The 16923-nt window shown below is 51.2% G+C and overlaps 1 protein-coding gene across 1 annotated transcript in view; it reads right to left on the minus strand.

Moving 5' to 3' along the window:
* MOSPD1 (motile sperm domain containing 1) overlaps window positions 1-14764 on the minus strand; it is a 28699-nt gene extending 13935 nt beyond the window's left edge. Inside the window, exons 1-4 of the mRNA XM_033137539.1 lie at window positions 14645-14764; window positions 4436-4695; window positions 3570-3645; window positions 58-275 (exon numbers count right to left, since the gene is read on the minus strand). Coding sequence (XP_032993430.1) covers window positions 58-275; window positions 3570-3645; window positions 4436-4589 — 448 coding nt within the window. The 5' untranslated portion in view covers window positions 4590-4695; window positions 14645-14764. The remainder of the gene's footprint in view (window positions 1-57; window positions 276-3569; window positions 3646-4435; window positions 4696-14644) is intronic.
* Window positions 14765-16923: the final 2159 nt, after the last annotated feature.

Raw genomic sequence — 16923 nt, forward strand, 5'->3', positions numbered from 1 at the left:
GAGAAAGAGGCAGGTATATAGCGCCAAAAAGCAATGGCGTTCCAACCATCCAACTACCTGGCTGGCACAAAGTCTGCTCGAAAAAGATGCTCTCTGCCAGGTGCTCCGTTATCCTCTTCTCCTCCTCTTCCTTTGGCTCTTTCGCCGCTGGAAGCAGCGTGGCGATGACCTCTTTCCTCCCCAGCGCTTTCCTCTGGCTCTGTTCAGAGACCTGGAGCCGAAACTTGTCGATCACACCATAGTGGCAAGGTCGGACGTCTCGGTGACGGATGACGCTGTAAAAGGAGGAGAGTGTGAATGGCCACATTTCCTTTTTTAACGTGTTATTGCTCCTTTTTCGTTTTTTGTTTTAATACCGTATAATGTTTATTCATTTTTCTTTTGTCCTTTATAACAGGCACCCCCAACCTTCGCCCCCCCGATGTTTTGAGACTACAACTCCCATGATCCCTAGCTCACAGGACCAGTAGCCAGGGGTGATGGGAGTTGTAGTCCAAAACATCTGGAGGGCAAAGGTTGGGAATTTCTTCATCATATATGTTGTTGTTTATTCGTTTAGTCATGTCCGACTCTTTGTGACATATATCTTTGCTCAAATTGAGCTTTGACTTCCCCCTGTTCCCCTCCCTGACTTCCTTATGCACTTCACTTTTATCTTCGCATTTCTAAATCACCCTATTTACCTTATCTCAGGCTTCCTCAACCTCGGCCCTCCAGATGTTTTAGGACTACAATTCCCATCATCACTGACCACTGGTCCTGCTACCTAGGGATCATGGGAGCGGTAGGCCAAAAACATCTGGAGGGCCAAAGTTGAGGAAGCCTGCCTTACCTCCATACTAATTAGACTTACTTCTAAGATTTATAAACAGCTCGTTTTTTATATATGCACAACATGTCATCATAATCATTTTTATTACAGTGGACGCTCGGGTTGCAAACGCGATCTGTGCGGGAGGAGCGTTCGCAACCCACATCGCTGCATCTGCGCACGCGTGTGACGCAATTCGGCGCTTCTGCGCACATGCAAAGCGTGATCTAGCGCTTCTGCACATGCGACAAAACCCGGAAGTAACCCGTTCCGTTACTTCCGGGTTCAGCGCAGTGCGCAACCCAAAATCACACAACCTGAAGTGGCCATAACCCGAAGTATGACTGTAGTACCTTGGTTTGCCAACAGCCTAGCTTACAGCTGTTTTGGGTGACAACCAATTCAAACCCGGAAGTGCCAGTTTGTGAACCTTTTTCGGGTTATGACCCGTTGTTTTTTGGGATTACAAACAGTTTTTTGGGTTGACGAACACGGTTTTTTGGACAACAACCCGTTTTTTCCAGAGGCCCCATTGGCGAAAGCGTGTCTTGGGTTACCGGAATGGATGATGGTTGAAAACCAGGCATAGGCAACCTCAGCCTTCCAGCTGTTTTGTGACTACAACTCCCATGATGCCTAGCTCACAAGAAGAGTGGTCGGGGATGATGGGAGTTGTAGTCCCAAAACATCTGGAGGGCCGAGGTTGCCTATGCCCATCGTAAACCAAGGTACCACTGTAAAGCTATCAGTGATCACAAAAGATACATACAGTTTCGACTATGGGCTTTCTTTACGAACCTATGACTCCCCATCCTCCATGTTTTTTCCTTTCTCATAAGAATGTTGAATCATTGTTTTCTGTGTTGTTTTATAAAAACCTTCTTTCCTAGATCGATATTGTTTTCCTTTATATAATAGGTAGGTAAACTAAGGCCCGGGTGCCGGATTCAGGACAATAGCCTTCTCAATCTGGCACGCGGACAGTCCGGGAATCGGCATGTTCTGACATGAGTAGAATGTGCCCCTTTATTTAAAATCCATCTTTTGGTTATTTGTGGGGCCTGCCTGGTGTTTTCACACAAGTAGAATGTGTGCTTATATTTAAAATGCATCTCTGGGTTATTTGTGGGGCATGGGAATTCGCTAACTTAATTTTTTTTCAAAATATAGTCCAGCCCCCCACAAGGTCTGAGGGACAGTGGACTGGCCCCCTGCTGAAAAATTTTGCTCATCCCTGTTTTATCCTTTGGTGTCGGGTTTGGCCTGTTGGTCCAATATATATAGCAGAAGGGCACTGCCCTGGTCTGAATATAGATATTGGATTCTTGTCTCATTACACATGCTAAAGCTATTTTGGGTCATCTGCATACCATCCCTTGCTTTTTCAGTCATTCACTGTCACCAGCAGGTTGACCATACCCATTGAGTCCTACTACCCTTCAGAGAAAAACCCCGCCCCACCCTCCCACTTCCCACTATATATCAGGGTCTAGGGACTTCCACTTCAGTGTATCTGATGAAGTCTGCCAGCCCACGACAGCCAAGTATTATTATTGAATACAAGTATTAAGAAGATGTCAATCATGGAGGCGCAGTCTGTAATCCTTTTTTACGGAAAGGTTCAGCCTTTCTGGCATCCTCTCAATATAGACAAGCAGAGGAAGGTTTCCTTTTGGGAACCATAAAATCACCCATCTCCCTTCGGAGAAAAACCCCACCCCACCCTCCCACTATATTTCAGGGTCTGGTGACTTCTGTTTCAGTGTATCTGAAGAAGTGTGCATGCACACAGAAGCTTATACCCAGAAGAACAAACTTTGTTGGTCTCTAAGGTGCTACTGGACAATTTTTTAATTTTCTGATTTATTTCATCAGCGTGCATGTCTGCCTTGCAAGGTTTAATAACTCAAACTACCATATTTTTCCGTGTATAAGATGGGGTTTTTTTTTTTAACCAAAAGATGAGGTTTAAAATTGGGTCTCGCCGTATACAAGGGTAATGCTAAGGGTGCTTTCTTAATTTGGAGTCCCCCAAAATAGGGGCGTCTTTTTAATTTTTTTTTATTTATTTCAGCTATTTTTGGTCATCTGCATACTCTTCTTTACTTTTTCCTGCAGGACTATTTGCAGTCGTTCACAGTCGCCCACAGGTTGACCATACCCACTGAGTCCTACTACCCTTCGGAGGAAAACCCTGCCCCACCCCACTATATATCAGGGTCTGGTTAATAATAATAATAAATAACAAACTTTTATTTGTATCCTGTCCTCCCCCGGCCGAAACTGGACTCAGGGTGTCTAACACCAAATATGTAACACTGGTATAAAATCAAGCAATAATGAAATTACCTCCTGAAAAGAAGTCAGGATCAAATTCAAATCCAATTAGATGGCTTTCTGCAGGATTAGGGTTGGGAACAGTAAACGCTCATCAGGCACAACTGTCTGCGCTATTCTTATATGGGCCTGTGAGAATGCTGGGAGGCCTCTTTCATACTAGTTCTTATACAGACGTCGGTTTCCGTGTATCTAAAGAAGGGCACATGCCCACAAAAGCTTATACAGTACCCAGAACAAACTTTGTTGGTCTCCAAGGTGCCACTGGACAATTTTTAAAAAATTTTTATTTCCCCCACCCTGAGATGTCTTGATGAGGGTGGACTATACATCTAATAAATGAACGAACAGCCTCTGAAAAGCAGCTTAGTGGTTGCTATTTGTTACAAAGCAACAAACCCCAAACCAGCCTTTTACTCACATGTCAACGCAGCACTGAGGCTTCACTGCGCCCGCCGCGTCAACCACAACATATTTATTTGGGGTTGTGCAAAGAACTGAAAGAAAAGAAAAGGGGCCGTCATCCAATGTCAGCCAATCACAAGGAACTGGCACAGAAGCAAAGCTCAACATCAGGCATGGCCAAACTCCAGGCCTCCAGTTGTTTTGGGACTAGCTAACAGGACCAGCGGTCAGGGATGATGGGAATTGTAGTCCCAAAACAGCTGGAGGCCCAAGTTTGCTAAGCCTGATCTAGTTTATTTCAACTCCATTCTAGCCTTCAGAACAGGCATAGGCAAACTCCAGCCCTCCAGATGTTTGGGACTACAATTCTCATCATCAACCTGACCACTGCTCCTGTTGGCTAGGGATGATGGGAGTTGTAGTCCCAAGCATCTGGAGGGCCGGAGTTTGCCCATGCCTGCTTCAGAACAAGTGATCCTAATGGCAACAGCGACAGGTTCCCCACCGACATTTTTAACACTCGTATAAAATTGAGCGCTTTCCCAAGAATTAAGAGTTACGATCCGAGCAGACATCGATAAAATAATGTGTAGTTACTGTAAAAGAAAAATCACCAAGCCAGGCAGCATTGTGGCCTGATGTGTCGATTAAAAGGAGAATTATTCTTTCTAAGCAAATATCTAGAACAGGCATAGGCAAACTTGGCCCTCCAGATTTTTTGGGACTACAACTCCCATCATCCCTGACCACTGGTCGTGTTAGTTAGTTGGGCGACTCCCAAGTTCTTCAGGCAAAAGGCAAGTCAGAAGGCGAAAAAAAGGAAGCTGAGACAATCCCTCCTCCCCAAGCAAACCCTTAAATTGAATTGTACCTGAGACGCACCTTTGAATTTTAAGGCAAATTCATAGGGGTTATAGAGAGTCAACACCTGTTTATGGGTGGACTGGTCGTCCGCGTAAAAGATAAGCTCCGTGGGGAATAGAAAGACGGGAAGGTTTCCTTCCACTAACTCTGGCTGCCTTTTTTGCTGCTGCATTGGCCCCAAGTCGTCCTCACCGCTGCGCCTTCTGCTCGCCGGATGGCTTTGTCTCCCCAAACGTCTCGTCAGAACAATTTAGGAATCCGAAAGCATTTTGGCAAACCTATAGGCAGAATGAAAAAACCAGCAAAGGTCAAGGCTCCGGTTTGCCTACTTTGCAGCTGGTTGGACCATGAATTAATATATAGTCATACCCCGGTTGCGTACGTTTGGGTTGCGTACTCCACTAACCCGGAAGTGCAACACGGAGCGCGGACACTTCGGCGCATGCCCGTGCATGTACAGAAGTGCGATATCACGCTTTGCACAAGTGCAAAAGCACCGCCCGGGTTGTACACTGTTCAGGGTTCGAATGGCACCCCGAAACGAATTGAGTGCACAACCCGAGGTACCACTGTATAGCAGGCTTCCTCAACCTCGGCCCTCCACATGTTTTGAGACTACAATTCCCATCATCCCTGACCACTGGTCCTGCTAGCTCGGGATCATGGGAGTTGGAGGCCAAAAATATCTGGAGGGCCGAGGTTGAGGAAGCCTGATATATAGAAACAATGATAATAATATTGAATGGCCTCGTTCATAGTCGTATCAAACGGAGGGCTTCCTGTTTCACAGCTCATACTCTTAGCCACTATACTCCATACTGCTATTCCACTAGTAATTAATAATACTAATAATTTATCATCTATACTCCACCCATCTGGCTGGCCTTCCCCAGCCACTCTGGGTGGCTTCCAACCAAGGCAGCATCAAACATTAAGAAACTTCCTGAAACAGGGCTGCCTTCAGATGTCTTTTAAAAGTCAGATAGTTGTTTATTTCTTTGACATCTGATGGGATGGAATTCCACAGGGCAGGAGTCATCACCAAGAAGGCCCTTGGCCTGGTTCCCTGTAACCTCGCTTCTCACAGGGAGGGAACCGCCAGAAGGCCCTCAGGCTTTCAAGATCCACACTGACACTTTGAATCGTGTCCGGAAACATCCTGGGAGCCAACCTCTGTTTTTCTGGACCAGTGTTATGTGGTCTCGGCGGCCGCTCCCAGTCACCCATCTAGCTGCCACATTCTGGATTAATTGCAGTTTCTGAGTCACCTCAAAGGTAGCCCCACGTAGAGCGCATGGCAGTAGTCCAAGCGGGAGATAACTACAGCATGTGCCACCTTGGGCAAGTAGGGTCTCATCTATCTATCTAATCTATCTATCTAATCTATAATCTTCTATCCATTTATTATCTATCTAATCTATCGATCACTCATCTATCTATCCATCCATCCATCTATGGCAGTGCCGGATTTACATAAACTGAAAAAGCTCTAGCTTAGAGCCCTAATCTCTCTCAGGACCAGTGTTATGTGGTCTCGGCGGCCGTTCCCAGACCCCAGTCTGGCTGCCACATTCTGGATTAGTTATAGTTTCCGGGTCACCTTCCAAGGCAGCTGTCAGGAGGTGCTTGATAGTTGCTCATGAGAAAACAGTCCGGAGCCAAACAGCTTCTAAAAACCAAGCTATTTATTGTGCAAGCTATTTACAGCAGAGCAAAAGCTAGACACGTCCTCCCATTACAAGTCAGATCCACGCAATGAACTCCTCCTATTCCCTTTCCAGCAAAGCATCCTGGGAAATTTCCAGCTCCTCCTTCTCCCTCTCTGAGTTCTGTCACCCAGCGTGAGACCCTGACCTGTGCCCCAATTCTCAGTGCTGTACTGCGGCTGTGATACTGTGCTGCTCTCTGCTTTCTCTCCCCCTGCTTCCCCCTCACTGGAATGTGAGGAGGAATGCGAACAACTATCACTGCTGGAGAGGAGGGGGGGGACGTCTCTATACTTCCCAAAACCTTCCTGCAGTACCGGGGGGGGGGGAACCTCCCTGACATCCACCCCCCCCAAAGCCCCCCTCCTCCCCCGAGGCCGGGCTCTTATCTTCACCTTCTGCGCCTCCTCCCGTCTCCCCCAACTCCCTCTCCTCCCGACTGGAGGGGGATGCTGGAAAACCCCGGAAGTCCTCCTCCTCTTCTTCATCGGTGGGGGCGAAGATGTCATTAAACCCCGCAGGTGTCCCACCTGTTACCTCCTCCTCCTCACTGTCTGACCTCCCTCCCGATCTGAAACCCCAGAACTCTTCCTCGCTGTCGTCCGTAGGGGTAAATATCTCCTCCAAAGAGCTCAGCGTCGGTTTGGGCTTGTGCGGAAACAATGCATGAAACTCGTGTATCAGATACTCCTCCGCAATGGTATCAGCTGGGACCCACGCATTCTCCGACTCCGGCTGCCCCTCCCAAGCCACCAAATATTCCAGATTACCTCCCTTCCACCTGGAGTCCAGGATCTCGGTGACCTCGTTGCATGCTTCCTCCTCTCCCAACACCGGGATTGGCACCTCCCCCTGGCCCCCCCCCATGAAAACGACTCCCCTCCTTGTATTTGGATAGAAGTGCCCTATGAAACACCGGATGAATCCGCATGACCTCCGGCAACCTCAGCCGGAAAGTGACGGGATTGATTTGCTGGATAACCCCAAACGGCCCCAGCCTACGGTGCGCCAACTTCCTGCACCCCTCCCTTATGGGCAGACCTCTCGAATACAGCCATACTCGATCACCTACCTGGATGCTTTCCCCCTCCCGTCTATGCCTGTCTGCATCCCTCTTGTAGTCCTCCTTGGCTTTCTCCAAAGTTTCCACCAGCTGCTGGTGCACTCTCACCATTTCTCCCGCCAGCTCCTGTGCCGCTGGCACCTCCAAGACCTCCTCGTCCCTCCCCGGAAAAGCCCTTGGATGCCTCCCATAATTGGCCATGGAAGGACTCATCCCCGCGGTGACGTGCTCTGCGTTGTTATATGCAAACTCGGCCAGTGGCAACTTGTCCACCCAGTCCGTCTGCCTCTGATTCACATAGCAACGCAGATATTGCTGCAACACCCCATTTGCCCTTTCTGCCTGGCCATTGGTTTGAGGGTGTCTGGCCGTGGATAGCGCCACCTCTACTTGCAGTAAGTCCATGAGCTTGCGCCAAAATCGTGAAGTGAACTGCCGTCCACGGTCCAAAACCACCCTCGAGGGCAGACCATGCAAGCGAAATACATGCTTGAGAAACAACTTGGCTGTTTCCTCCGCCAAGACGGCCCTCGGGCAAGCCACGAAATGGCACATCTTGGTGAACAAGTCCACCACCACCAATATCGCCGTCTGCCCCTGGGAACAAGGCAAATCAGTGATAAAATCCACCGAAATTACCTCCCAAGGCCCACTGGGCGTGGGTAACGGTTCCAGGAGCCCCGCTGGCGCCGCCCTCTCCCCCTTGGCCCTTTGACACATATCACACCCCTGCACATACTCCTTGACGTCCTCCCCCACTCCCGGCCACCAAAAGTCCCTCGTGACCAGGTCCATGGTCTTGCGCTGACCAAAATGTCCTGCCGTGGGCGTGTCATACACCTGCCTAAGTACCTTGGCCCGCAGCTCCCTCTCAGGTACATACAACACACCCCTGCGATAGAGTAACCCCCCCTTTCTCAACAAAATCCCCTTCCGAGTTACCCCCCTGATGACTTGAAACTGCTTGTTAGCAAAGTTGTCATTTTTGATCAGCCTGGCGATCTCCCCCTGGAGATCCAAAATCCCCCCGCAGGCCCACTGCTGCTGGTTGAAGATGTGCCTCGGCTCCGGAGGGCCCTCATCCTCCAGATACTCGGGCTTCCGTGACAGGGCGTCCGCTCTGACGTTCTGCTCCCCCGGAACATACTGGATCTTGAAGTAGAAGTCAGCAAAAAACTCCGCCCAACGAATTTGCCGCTGATTCAGCACCCTCGCCGTGCGCCAGTATTCCAAGTTCTTGTGGTTGGTGCAGACCTGTATCGGATGCTTGGCCCCCACCAAAAAGTGCCTCCATTGTTTGAAAGCAGCATAAATGGCCAACAGCTCCTTGTCCCACACCGTGTAGTTTCGCTCCGACTTGTTCAGCTTTCTAGGGAAAAAGGCACACGGCCTCCAATCACCTGCATTGTCCTGCTGCAAAAGCACTGCACCAATTGCTCGATCAGAAGCATCGGTCTCCACCCTGAGCAGAGCGTGTGCGTTCACATGCATCAGCTGCTCTTCCGATGCAAACACCTGCTTCAAACGCTCGAAAGCCCTTTGGGCCTCCTCTGACCACACGAACTTCTTCTTGCCACTTAAACAGTCTGTTATGGGCCCTGCTACCTTGGCGAAGTTGGGAATGAACTTGCGGTAGAAGTTGCTGAAACCAAGAAACCTTTGCACATCTTTCTTGTTCCTGGGGCTTTCCCACTCCAACACCGCCTTCACCTTCTTCCTGTCCATGGCCAGACCTCTGTCTGTCAAGCGATAGCCCAGAAAGTCCACTTCCTTGGTGTGAAACTGACACTTCTCCAGCTTAGCGTACAATTGATGCTCCTGCAGTCTCCTCAGCACTGCCTTAACGTGCCGCACATGCTCCTCCTCAGTGCTTGAGTAGATGAGCACGTCGTCCAAATAGCAAACACAACTCTTGTACAAGAGGGGACCCAGCACGTGGTGCATGAAGGCCTGGAAGCAGGGGCTTCCCGCTTGTAATCCGAAAGGCATCACTAAATACTCGTAGCTGCCCAGGAGGGTAAACATGGTCGTCTTCCATTCGTCCCCCTCTCTCACTCGGATCAAGTTGTAGGCCCCCCGTAAGTCCAATTTGGTAAAAATCTTGCCCTCGCGCACCCCCGTCAGCAGATCGTCGATTCGCGGCATGGGAAATGTCACAGGTGGCGTCAAGGAGTTGACAAATCTGAAGTCCACGACCAATCTGCGCTGGGAGGTGTCTTTCTTGTCCACAAAGAACACGGGACTACCTCCCACTGCTCGCGATTCTCGTATGAAGCCACGTCTCAGATTCTTGTCTATGAACTCCTTGAGGTCTTCCATCTCCTTGTCCGACATGGTGTACAACTTCCCCGTTGGCAACCTCGCCCCTGGCACCAAGTTAATCTGACAGTCGTAGGGCCTATGGGGGGGGCAAACGGTCTGCCTCTTTTTCACTGAACACCTCGGCAAATTCCGCGTAAATCTCTGGCAACTGGCCTCCCCTTTCGACTTGGACCGCCGCCGCCAACACCTTCCGGCTCTCGCTGCTCCTCCCACCCAGACAGTGTTCCACGCAATGAGCAGAACCGAAAGTCAAGGACCTTTGATGCCAGGCCACCACGGGGTCATGCTGGTTTAGCCAGCTCATCCCCAACACGATGGGCGGTCCCGCCAAGGTGGTGACGTTAAACGCTATGACCTCCGCATGCCCCCCAATTTTCATGCGCATCGGAGGGGTTTGATGGGTGATTTCACCCCCCAGCAGCTTTCTCCCGTCAATCGTTGACACCTGCAAGGGAAAGTCCAACGGGAGCAAATGCAGCTGGTGCTCCAGTGCGAACTCCCTACTAAAAAAGTCGGCACTTGCCCCTGAGTCCAACAAGGCCTGGACCTCCAACGGATGGCCATTAGGGAGCTCTAGAGTCACTCTGACCACAATGCTAGGCTTTGGCGCCTCTGGTCGGGGCACTTTCACTGCTGCTCCGCCTGGCTGCTGGCCCCTCCCCTCCTCTCTCCAGCCAGGCTGCCTCGTTTCCCTGCGGCTCCGCCTTGACCTGTTCAGGCTGAACCGTGCCCGCCATGCCCTGCCACCCCCTCCTCTGGGGGCACAACCAAGCAAAATGTCCAGTCTGGGAACACACATAGCACTTGAGTCCAGTCTTAGGAGTCTTGCCTTCCCCCTTGCGCCCGCCCCCTGGCGCCTGCAGCAGCTTGGCCGGTGCTCCTCCAATCTCCATGGGCTCTGGCTGAGACTGTATCCTTTGTACATTCCCACCACTGCCCGGGATGCGGTTGCTGAAATAATGCTCCGCCCTTTGCGCCCCTTTCAGTCGAGCGCGCTCCTCCAACGTGACCCCAATGGCAAGGCAGGCCCGCGCCAGTTCATTCATGTCCTTCGGGCGCGGGCAACGGGCCAGTTCATCCTTCACCTCCTCATTGAGGACCCCCATGAACATCGCTTGAGTCTGTTCACCCAGTAAATCCCATCCCACGCTATGGATCAGCATCGAGAATCGGGCCCAATAATCGCGCACCGTGATGGCTCCCTGCTTAAGCGTCAGCAGCTCCTGCTGAGCCACGTCCTTCTGGACTGAAGAAACAAACATCGCATCCATAGCTTCAAAAAATTGATCCAGGTCCTCTAACGCCTTGTTCTTTGAGGCTATTAAAGGCCGGACCCAAGCCTTGGCCCCCGCCTCCAGATGAGTAATCACAAACGCAATCCTCTCCCTGTCGTGGGTGAATTCCCCCTCCTGCAGCTTCAGGGCATACTGCATTTCAGTCTTAAAATCCAAATATTCACTAGGGTTCCCTCCAAATTTGCTCACCAGCGCCCCCAGCTTACGTCCCACGGCTCCTGGCTGCACATGCTGCTCCAATTGCCGGCGTTCCTCCAAACGTGCATTCAGCAGTTGTACATGTCCCTCCAGCTCACCGTTGCGTGTCTGAAGCGCTGCCAATTGCTGCCGGGTCCCTTTCAGCTCCTCGTCTCTCTGCCTGATAACTTTCTCAAACTCCTCCACTCGCCTCTGGAGAGCGTTCAGCTGCTGACCGGCAGCCAGCAATCGTTCCTCCTCCGAACTCATGCCGCCTCTTCAAAGCCGTCCCGAAAGATAAATCTCACAAGCAACAGACAGGGATTGCGTGGATGCTGTCAGGAGGTGCTTGATAGTTGCTCATGAGAAAACAGTCCGGAGCCAAACAGCTTCTAAAAACCAAGCTATTTATTGTGCAAGCTATTTACAGCAGAGCAAAAGCTAGACACGTCCTCCCATTACAAGTCAGATCCACGCAATGAACTCCTCCTATTCCCTTTCCAGCAAAGCATCCTGGGAAATTTCCAGCTCCTCCTTTTCCCTCTCTGAGTTCTGTCACCCAGCGTGAGACCCTGACCTGTGCCCCAATTCTCAGTGCTGTACTGCGGCTGTGATACTGTGCCGCTCTCTGCTTTCTCTCCCCCTGCTTCCCCCTCACTGGAATGTGAGGAGGAATGCGAACAACTATCACTGCTGGAGAGGAGGGGGGGGGACGTCTCTATACTTCCCAAAACCTTCCTGCAGTACCGGGGGGGGGGGGGGAACCTCCCTGACAGCAGCCCCATGTAGAGCACATGGCAGTAGTCCAAGTGGGAGATAACCAAAGCATGCACTGTTCTGGACAGGGAGGGTCTCATCCTGCATCCCAGATGGAGCTGCCCTGGACACAGAATGGAGCTGCGCCTCTATGGGTCCAAAATGACCCCCAGGACACAGAACTGACCTGTGTCTCCTTGGACAGCTGCAAGTCCAAAATGACTCCCAGGCTGCACACCAAGGCTGCACAGTTACCCCATTCAGGACCAGGGAGTCCTCCACACCTGCCTGCCTCCTGTCCCCCCAAAATAGTACTTCTCTCTTGTCAGGATTCAACCCCAGTCTGTTAGAAGCCATCCATCCTCCAACCACCTCCAGGCACTCTCACAGGACCTTCTCTGCTTCCGATTTAAAAGAGAGGTAGAGCTGGGTCCATATTGATGGACGCCCAGCCCAAACAGCTGGAGGGCCAAGTTAGGCCATGCCTCATCTAGAACAGTGGTGACCCAACTCGGCCCTCCAGCTGCTTTGTGACTACAATTCCCATCATCCCTGACCACTGGTCCTGTGAGCTAGGGACGAAGGGAGTTGTAGTCCCAAAACAGCTGAAGGGCCAAGTTGGGCCATGCCTGGTAATCAAACAGCTTTTATGCAGCTATCTATTAGATCCCACAGCAGCTATTCACAAGACCCATGCCAATTAATCCTTAAAATTGCACGCCTGCCACATTTATGAATCACGTCATTGTTATCGGAAACAGCAGGGGGGCCAACTCTCAGGACTGCAATCTACTCACACAATTCAAAACTGGCAAAACTTGAACTAGCCCAGATGACAGCGTCAATTAGAATGCAATCAAAACAAGAATTAATAAAGGAATGGAAGTGCGACTTCAATGGCAATCTTGGGGTAAGTGCTGATCAAGTTCATTAAACTAAGAGGCAATGATTCTAGAATGGAGGATTGATTAATGCGATGAATAAATGCGAACCCAATGATGGAGTTTTAATGTAGCGAGGGAAGTCACATGGTATTTGGGTAGATGGTGAATAGGGTATAGGATTAGATGTGGGGAATCCGTATAGTTAATATAATATATGTTGGGTCTCTGGACCGTAATAAAGACTATTATTATTATTATATAATATATGTTATGTATAGTGCTAGAATTGTATGGTAACTAATGTGTCATATGACTTTAATAAATAAATAAATAAAGGGGGGAATAAACAAACAAAAACTGGCAGTGATCTACCACTTTGGGGGGAGTTCAGCTGAACGTTGATGAGCTTTTATTAAGGAAAGATTGTCCCTTTTTGGGGGGGTCAGGTCAAAAACGTTCAGCTTTTTTAAAGGAGGAAAGTCCCATGGGGGGGGGGTCAGGTCAAAGTCGTTCAGCTTTTTTAAGGGAGGAAAGTCCCGTTTTTGTGGAGAGGAGATACACGTTTTTGGGAGGGATCCAGGCAAAGGAGAAAAGTAATGAAATCGCTTGCCAGCAGATCGCTAGTCAGCCTCGCAGCGAGGGCAGGGTGGGGACGGATGGAGGAGTACAACATCCCGTGGATCGACCAGTAGATTGCGATTGACCTGTTGGACATCCCTGGTCTACAGGAACTGGAGGATCAACTTGGATTCTCCTCCTCCCATTCATTTCCTCCTCTCTATTGCCAAGGACAGGCTTCCTCAACCTTGGCCCTCCCAATGCTTTTGGCCTACAACTCCCATGATCCCTAGCTAGCAGGACCAGTGGTCAGGGATGATGGGAATTGTAGTCTCAAAATATCTGGCAGGCCAAGGTTCAGGAAGCCTGGCCAAGGAGCTTACTACGCACGGTTCACCAGATGTGTTTCAGGCACACCAAGCAGGAACGAGGAATCCAAAGAAATGAATGGCTGACAAACAGAACGGAATATTGTAGAGGAGGCATGAATCCGGCCCTCTCCAGTCTAGCTTGCACCCTTGACAAAACTCTGCCAAGTCACATTACAGTGTTTATAGCGGCAGGGGGATCTTGTCCAGATTGGCTGGAACAGCAGACAAGAAATGAGGGGCGGGGGCACAAGCAGGCAGCGTCAAACCTTCAGATCGATACGTGCTCTCTCCGAGGATCCGGCCCCTGCTGCTGCTGCAGCCCCCTCTAGGCGAGGGGCTTCTGAGCTTCTGCTCGCTTTCTATTTAACAGGGCTACCAGACTCATTGCACTGCCAGCAGGCATGGCCAGCCAAACTTGCCCCTCCAGCTGTTTGGGGACTACAACTCCCATCATACCTAGCCAACAGGACCAGAGTCCGGGAATAAGGGGAAATGCAGACCCCAAACAGCTGGATGTCCGAGTTGGGTCTTGCCTGAAATTTGGCCCTCCAACTCTTTTGGGGACTCCAACTCCCATAATCCCTAACTAATAGGACCAGTGGGCAGTGATGGTGGGCATTGTAGTCCCCAAACAGCTAAGGCTGACACAACTCTGCCAAAGGCACGACGACGACCTCCTCCCCAAAAGAACCAGGCCCTCCTCGCCCTCAGCGAGGGTCACCTGCTTTTTCGGGAGCCATTACCCCCAAGAAGCCCCCACCCACCCACCGGCCAGAGACCTCGATCGCTCCCTCCCCGCCGAGGGGGGGGGCGCGCTCGGGCTGAGGCGAAGCCGGCCCCCCCCCCTCGCCCCGGAGCCGCAGAGGAGCGCAGAGCAGCCCCTTCCCCTCAAGCCCGAGGAGGCCCGCTTTTGTTTCAGGCTGGGGTCGCCTCGCAGCTGTTTGGGGACTACAACTCCCATCATCCCTAGAGAGCAGGAGCCAGCGGTGATGGATGATGGGAGTTGTAGTCCCGAAACAGGCCCCCTCGCCGGGAAGGAGACCCTTGAGGACCCTCCTGGGCGACGGCGGAACATCGCTCCCTGCCCTCACTCACCCCTCGGACCCGCCGTTGCCTCCTCCTCCGGGTTCTTTCGGTCCACCAGCCGCCGCCGAGGAAGCGCCGCCTCTTCGCCTCTCTCCCTCGCCTCAGCGGACGGATCCGCCCATTTCCCCGTCCCTTCTGCGTCACCAGTCGCAAGGGTTGCTGGGAAGAAGGCGAACTCCGCCTCCCTCTCGCTCCGCCGCCTCTGCGGACGGGCTCCCGGTCCGCTCATTTATGCGTCACCAGTCGCTAGGGCTGCTGGGAAGGAGGCGAATTCCGCCTCCCTCTCGCTCCGCCACCTCAGCTGACGGGCGCCCGGGCCGCCCATTTTCGCGTCACCAGTCGCTAGAGCTGCTGGGAACGTGAAGTGGAAAGCGGGGAAAGGGCGACAGAGGCGCGAGAGGCGGCGCCTCTTCTCGACGTCCGTGGGCGGCAGGGGGCAAGGCGGTAGGTGTAGCTTCTCCGGCGCGTGCGCAGAGAGGAGGGCCTCGCTCGGGCCCGCCCCTCGTCGCTTGTTGCTCACGGGACCCTCAGCGCTATGCTTCCTACCCTAATCCGTTATAGTTTATTAACTTGAAGCGCTGCAATGTCTGCATTATCGGAATGAGTTATTGGTGTTGCCGTTTGTAAAGGATCTGGTCCTCCAGCTGTTTGGGGACTACAGTGCCCATCACCCTGACCGCTGTCAACTAGGGATGATGGAAGTTGTAGTCCCAAAACAACTGGAGGGCCTCACCAGGTTCAACGTGCTGCCATCTGCCTTATTGCAGGGCAGATTCAATGGTAATCCATTCAAAAGAACCAAAAATGCTCACAGGCTGGTCTCTAGTCCTTAGGCTTAGGGGATTCTGTGAGCCCGCTAGGTAAAGGATTCCCTGAAGTCGGAGGTTTGAAGAAACAGGCAAGACCAAGGTAAAACTTAGAGCAAAGTGACTAAGAAGCCTGACCTTTATTTGTACAGTGGTACCTCGGGTATTTTGGCCACCTCATGAGAAGAGAAGGCCCTGATGTTGGCAAAGATGGAGGGCACAAGGCGGAGGGGACGACAGAGGATGAGATGGGTGGACAGTGTTCTCGAAGCTACTAACATGAGTTTGGCCAAACTGCGGGAGGCAGTGAAAGATAGGCGTGCCTGGCGTGCTCTGGTCCATGGGGGTCACGAAGAGTCGGACACGACTGAACGACTGAACAACAACAACCTCGGGTTACATACGCTTCAGGTTACATACTCCGCTAAACCCAGAAATAACGCTTCAGGAAAAGAACAGAAATTGTGCCCTGGCGGTGCAGCGGGAGGTCCCATTAGCTAAAGTGGTGCTTCAGGTTAAGAACAGTTTCAGGTTAAGAACGGACCTCTGGAATGAATTAAGTACGTAACCAGAGGTACCACTGTATAAGCAAAACTGCTATAGTAGCAGGGTCTGCACTCCTCTGGCAAGAGATGAGTCAAACCCCTCCCAGAAGGTGCTCCCAACTTTTATTAGTTCCCCCACTTTCCAGTCCCCCCCCTTTCATCATCACTATGTCATCTCTACATCATCAGAGGGGAGGTGCCTGTGCAGTATCTGGGTGTCAGGTCCTTCTCACCTTTTCCCCTTCACCTGACACCCAATAATACAAGACAATAAAACTACACTTCCTGACCCAACTGGTCAAGTTGCTCGTGGTCCTCTTTTTTTCTCCATTCCTGGAGTTCCATTCCTGGGCTGTCTTTCTTTGTGATCTTGATGACTACCTGTCTGACACTTGAGTTAAGTGTCACCCCTGGGGTGATGTGTTTTTCTGCCTACTGTACTTGGCTGTCTCCTTTTCCCTGTGCCAAACAGGACTCATGGAGATGTAAGGAGCAGCTGCTTTTAGTTGACTCCTGAGGCTCTGCACAGTGCATTTTACACAGTGACTTAGACAGGATACAATGACTTCTAGGTTAGACACATAGTAACATTGTAAGCGGCTGAGATGACAGCTGTCAATTGAAGGGGAAACATTTCATATGGCTGCAGTACCAGAGTTACATACTCTAGATGGCGCTGTTAGATAACATTCATTGGCTGGAGCTCAACACGTTATTAAATACAGACAGTTCCTGTTGATCAGATCTGCCCCAAGCCATGGGGGTCTTCGGGAGTTGGGCGTATGCATAATTGCTGGCTAATCTGTCAGCTCTTTCACCCCAACAGGAACAGCTTTGCTAAAAGAATGTAACAGCTACCGGTACTTGACTCAGGACATCTATGGTTTTCCGCTGGAATGTTTGTGGCCCCTTGCAGTCTCATCTCCTCATGCACATT

This window comes from Lacerta agilis, chromosome Z, assembly GCF_009819535.1.
Source record: "Lacerta agilis isolate rLacAgi1 chromosome Z, rLacAgi1.pri, whole genome shotgun sequence".
In the NCBI taxonomy this organism is placed as follows: domain Eukaryota; kingdom Metazoa; phylum Chordata; class Lepidosauria; order Squamata; family Lacertidae; genus Lacerta; species Lacerta agilis.